Source organism: Athene cunicularia (assembly GCF_003259725.1).
Source record: "Athene cunicularia isolate RWA chromosome 1 unlocalized genomic scaffold, athCun1 chr1_part4, whole genome shotgun sequence".
Lineage (NCBI taxonomy): Eukaryota > Metazoa > Chordata > Aves > Strigiformes > Strigidae > Athene > Athene cunicularia.
In genome coordinates, this window is record NW_020799094.1 from 232,295 (window position 1) to 238,114 (window position 5,820).

Below are 5,820 nucleotides of genomic sequence, written 5' to 3' on the forward strand. Positions count from 1 at the left end.
CCAACGCCCAACAGCCCCTTCTGCACAGAAATCCTTCCTCAGAGCCAGCCTGACCCTGCCCTGGGCAGCTTGAGGCCATTCCCTCGGGGCCTGGCGCTGGGGCCTTGGCTCCAGAGACTCATCCCCCCTCTCTGCCCCCTCCTGGCAGGGAGTTGCCGAGGGCCAGGAGGTCTCCCCTCAGCCTCCTCTTCTCCAGACTGAACCCCCCCAGTTCCCCCAGCCGCTCCCCAGCAGACCTGTGCTCCAGACCCTGCCCCAGCTCTGTTGCCCTTCTCTGGCCATGCTCGAGTCAGTCAATGGCCTTTTTGGGGTGAGGGCCCCACCCGTTGCGAGTTTCCCTCAGCCCCTGTGAGTAGGAAGATACTCTTGGCACAAAACAAGCTGCACCCCTGCCCCTCATCTCAGCTCCCTTGCTGCGAGGAGACAACCCCTCTGCTGTCAACCTCACTGGCACCTCTCCAAACCTCAGAGCTCTGGCCTGGCCTCTCTTTGTGACTACGTCCTCCAGCGTGGTCCCACGGCCGGACACAACATCCAACATCATCATCAAACCGCGCACAGGGACAACACAACGTCCGTCATCATCGTCGAGCTGCGTGCAGGGACAGCCGACACAGGGCTCTCCTGCTGACAAGTCCCAGAACCGGGTCTGTTTCTGCTGCAGCAGCACCACGGCGCTGGCCTGGGGCTTCAAGTCCTCTCAAATCAAGGCCGGTGCCTCCTCCAGATCTCGGGATTAAGCAGTGGCTGGCTATCGCCAATGGCACGCCAATTCATTTCAGATGAGACCATGTGGGAGAAGAGCACTTCCCAGCCTATCATGACTGCATTTCACACACACTGACTTAACCTGAAACATTGTGATTTTGTTTTCAGGTCAACAGAAGAAATTTTACCCAGGCAGTTCTGCAGGAGGGTGTTAAACCGCAGCTGGAACAGAGGGCGGCTGGAAGCCAGCTCAGAGCTGAAGGCAAAGCTCGGCAGCGGAGACAGAGCGGAGAGCAGGGGTGAGTGCTGACCTGCCTGCGCTCAGCTGCGGTGAGAGACGTGAAGCTGAACCAAGCACTAAAGGCTGATCCTAAGCTTGGGACAAAATTTCAGCCTATGGTTTTGTCCAACTATCAGCAACCAAGAATTCTGGGCAGAGCACAGTTATTTGCATATTATGGACGTAACTTTGCTTGATAAATGCTAATTTTAGGGCTATTAATACTAATTAATAGAGCTTTTTTTTTCTGTTACTGTTTTTTCCCTCCAAACTGACCACTTCCAGAAGACTGGCATGAAGCAGAGCTCCGCAAAGCCTCGCCAGCCGCGAGCCAGCCCACCGGCGCCAGGGTCAGCGCAGAGCGAGGGAGGAGCCACCTACCATAGTTCTCCGAAGAGGACACGTAGGTCAGAAGGAGGAGGGCGAAGTTCTCGAGGAGGTTGAGCAGCAGGTTGAAGTGGCACAAGCACAGGTAGCGGGGGTGCGCGCAGTGGCAGCTCTGGTAGTGGTTCCAGTAGGCGAGGGCCACCAGGAAGCGGGGGGCCGAGTGGAGGCCGATGCAGAGGCGCCAGACGTAACGCTGGGGGGTCTCGCCCCCGATAGCGGCGCTGATGGAGGGGAGGTAGTTGGGCACCTGGAGGAGAGACAGCACCTCGTGGGGAGGGGCGCAGGGAGCGTGTCATGTTGGCAGATTTACAGCTCTCCGAGATGCTTTTTTTTTTTTTTTTTTTTTTTTTTTTTTTTTTTTTTTTTTTTTTTTTTTTTTTTTTTTTTTTTTTTTTTTTTTTTTTTTTTTTTTTTACCTAAACAAGTTTATTCCTATTTCGAATGCCAGGAAACGTACCACAGCAGCAACGCAGGTTCACGGCCCAGGACCACGCAGCCCCCGGGCCTGCCAGGACAATCTGGTGACAGAATCTCAGAATCATATCGGTTGGAAAAGACCTTGAGGATCACCCAGTCCAACCACAAACCTCACACCGGTCATTCACACTTTTCACCCTTATTCCCTGTGCTCACTCTGGCCCCCTGCGTGTTCTCTGCCCCCGTGTTTGGGGAGAGAGGAGAGAAGGGTGAGTGGTTTTGTCAGCCCAGCACCGGGGAGAACTGACAGCAACAGCCTGTAGAAGAATTTTAAATACAACTTCTGGTATGTCTGAAATAGATTTTAAGGCCCAGTGAAATGTGTTCAGGACTGAGGGCTCCTGTAAGGCAACTGGAACAAACGCAGCTCCACAGGCCTGAGAAGTGTTCTTAGCCTGCTGCTGGCATAGTCCCAGCCCAAGGCTGGCTTAAAAACCAGTCAAGCTGATCCTACAGAGACAGTTTTAACAAAGGATGATTAATTGACTAAACACAGGTGCTCTGCTAGATTAAGAGAATTTGGTACATAGAAACGCCTCGCTCTACCCAAGCTTTTAACAGGACATCCTGAAGTCTTTCTCAGAATTGCACAAGATGACAACTAGTGGAAGAAAGATGAAGATGATGATCCAGAAGATGACCCTGAAACTGAAGCAAGGATTGGAACAGAATGATGAGAATCAGCTGAAGCTGGGGAATATAACGGGCTTTGGAAATTGATGAAGAATGAAGAGCTGAGAGTTTGGGGGAATACACCAAAGATTTCTGCATTGCAGAATGTTCTGTAGAATCACCCAGAGAGGGTGTTTTTTGTCAGCCACGGCCACTCCCTGAGGTGCTGGCCCAACTCTGAGCCGAGAGATACCCAGAGTCTGGTGAAATTCTTTAATAAGCTAGAAAAGACAGTGTTCAGGGACAAATATAAAAGCAGGAAAACCATCAATGCACCCCCGGAATAAACTCCCGACCTTGAGAGTTTCACAGCTCAGGGAGCTCCCAAGCAGCCACGGTTCCTATACACTGGGTAATTTGTTCTTCCACCATGCTGCTGGGTCCCCCCTGGACCCCCCGCAGCACTGTTGCCCCCGCCATGTCCTGCAGAGGGACGTTCCCCACACCGGCTGCTCTCACGGCATCCAAGGAGCTGGTTCCTCCAGCAGAACCTGACGCCACCACACAACATCCTCCGCTCCTCACCCTGGCAGAGGGGTGCAGCGGATCCCTGCCTGCCCTCTCCAGCCCAGCCAGGACCTCAGAGGGCTCCGTCCCACCCCTCCCCGCTCTCAGACCACTACCCCTTCCCGTGGGCAGCTGAAGAGCCCCCACTCACCCCCCCAGGAGCTGCCTCACAACTCAGAGGTCCCTGCTGCCCTGCCCCAGGCACCCACGTCACGAGGCGGAGACGGAACCACGCGCTGGGCACGCACGTTACTTATTTCTCCAAATCAAACCACCCTGGCGCTTCATCACTCCATCCCCCGCCTCTGCCTCGCCCTCCTTGTGCCAGGAGCCGGGCACGGCCATCAGCCTGCATCACCTCGCTGCGTGGGGGCACCAGGAACAGCACGGACCCCAGAAACCCCTGGGGCCAGCTCCCGCTGGTGCCAGGATGACTCCTGCCCTATCTTCCCAGCTTGTATCCAGCTGCTTATCCACCCTTGTGCCGTGGCTGCTTGAAAGCCCTGGGCAGGGGGGACCCCAATTACATCCCTTTTGCAAATCCAGGCGGTCCCTCTCAACCTGAGCCCCCCAGGCATGTGCTTGTGACTCCTCTATAGAACTCCAGTAGATCTGAGGGCAGCAATTCCTTTTATAAAAGCTGGGCTAACTCTTCCACAAGACATTTACCTGTAGCTTCACTGGTTTTATTCCTTACCACAAACACCAACATGCTCAGTACAGCCTGACCAGTCTGCACTTCCCCAGGTCCCTTTTAAAAACACAAAAGCCTCAGTGGCCAGTCCAGAGGCATCACAAATGCAAAAAAATAAAGCAGCTTGTGCAAGCCCCTGCAACACTTCTGGTGGGAAAGCCCAGGAGAGGAGCCCTGCAACCCCACCAGCTGCCCCAGCTGAGCAGCTGCCCCTCAGGGGACATTTTGCTGATGAGAGTCACTTACCCCGCAATGGGTGGCTGTTGTCGCCTGGAAATGGAACAGCAGAGACCAGATCACGCAGAAAAGGAAACCAAAGAGCGGGCAAAACACAGTCCCAATGGCCAGCGTGGTGAAACGGAGCCGAAAGAGGATCCCGTCTCGATCCAGGGGCAGCGGTACCTGTAACATCTTGATGGACCTGGACACAAACAAACAAGTAAATGTTTGATGGGGATTCTCTGTCCTCCTGCAAGGTCCAGCCCCAAGCGCCCCTGGGCGGGGATGCGCACACAGGGCTGCCAGAGACAGCCTCTCACCCCCGAGTTTAACCTCCATGCAGCCCTAAGACGGGCATCAAGGTCAGGCAGCACCTTTGTGGAGACGCAGCGAGCCTGAGACTCACGGACAACAGCAAGCAGGGTCAGAGCAGCGGCCCGCACGCAGCAGGGAGGAGCAGGCAGCGGGACGTGCCCCACAGTGCTGCAGACCGTGACACCGATCTGGCTGGAAAGGCACGTGAGCGCTTCTCGGCGGGTCACGTCTATCCAGACGGTTCCCGGGCTGCAGCCAGAGCTGCCCGCGCTGACATAGCAAGGGTGCTGCCAGCTGCCGCTCCTCCACCGCATCCCCAACCGCCCACCGGCACCGTCCTCGCTCCGCTGCCACCGCCAGCGCGGCCAGCGCCGTCCCAGCAGAGCGCTCGGCACCTTTACGGGCAAGGCTCCGGTGGCAGGATCAGCACCTTGCAAGCCCCGCACCTTGCACAACGATAAAGCCGTTGCTCATCAGGTCGGGCAAGCTGGGACAGGCGGTTTATCAAGCCCGGCAGCTCAGGGCTCTCCATCAGCTCAGTCCCAACGCTCGCTGGCTACGATTGCGCCCTCAGCCACGACTGTTCATCCTTGAACCGTCCCACCGCCTCGGCCGCGGCCCAGCTGCCCCCAGACCACCAGAGTCAAAGCCACGTTTTGACCATCACATGCATCTTCCTTGGAGCTCTCCTCCCGCCGCGCCTGGCCCCGACCTCTCCTGTCCCCAGTGCCGGCAGGCTCCCCCTGCCCGGGGACAAGGGCCACCCAGCAGCCCCAGCGCAGGCTCTGCTCGGGTTCTGGCTCCCTGCCCTCACCTCACACACCGCTCAGACTCCAGGACAAATCCGATTTAGAGACAATCCCGCAGAAGCCAGTTACCAGTCTGGGCAGCTGCCCCCAGGCAGCGCAGCCACCCCCCTTCTCCAGCGCCACAAGCCCCCATCCCTCGGCGCAGGGACGGTCCCCGGCAGCGCTGTGACCTCCCCAGCAGCGACAGGCTGCAGAAAACACAGCTCAGCCCCTCGCCCGGGGTTCTGTGTCGCTGCTTCACAGGCTGTGGCGGCGGCGCGGGGGGGATGATTCATTTTCAGGATGAAAGCAAAGCACAAGAGCAGCTCTGCTGCACGGTTGCAGCAAGCTGAGAAGATGGGAAGGGGGATCCCCCAGCCCCCCAGGAGCGACCCCAGCCCCAAGGCTGTCAGACACAGCCAAGCAAGGCCCGAGGTGGGGGGTGAGGGACCCCAACACCCTGCACCTCCCTCGAGGCGGGACACACCGCACACCGTGTCATGGGGATGGCTGGGGCATGTCTCCCCGTGCGGTGTCCCCGCTGTTCCCAAAAACGGAGCCCCCGACTGGCCCCCATCCTCCTTTCACGAGCGTCTTGCCCAAAGGGGGCAAATAAAAAAAAATAAAGCAAATCTTCTGTGTCAGGCACTGAACGACCCCCAGGCTGCCCTGCACCAGCGGCCCCAGCACCCCACACCCCTTAGAGACCCCCGCGGGCCAGGCTGCAGCACCCCTGGGACCAGACTGCCCCCGAGACCCCCCCCGGACCCCCC

At 57.6% G+C, this 5,820-nt stretch overlaps 1 protein-coding gene across 9 annotated transcripts in view; it reads right to left on the reverse strand.

Moving 5' to 3' along the window:
• Positions 1–5,299, reverse strand: part of PGAP2 (post-GPI attachment to proteins 2) — an 8,220-nt gene extending 2,921 nt beyond the window's left edge. Inside the window, exons 1-3 of one of the 9 annotated variants that reach the window (XM_026841265.1) lie at positions 5,270–5,299; positions 3,972–4,146; positions 1,370–1,640 (exon numbers count right to left, since the gene is read on the reverse strand). In XM_026841265.1, coding sequence (XP_026697066.1) covers positions 1,370–1,640; positions 3,972–4,136 — 436 coding nt within the window. In that variant the 5' untranslated portion in view covers positions 4,137–4,146; positions 5,270–5,299. The other 8 variants (XM_026841264.1, XM_026841266.1, XM_026841259.1 and 5 more) reach the window with 8 other exon arrangements.
• Between the last annotated feature and the right edge of the window lie 521 nt (positions 5,300–5,820).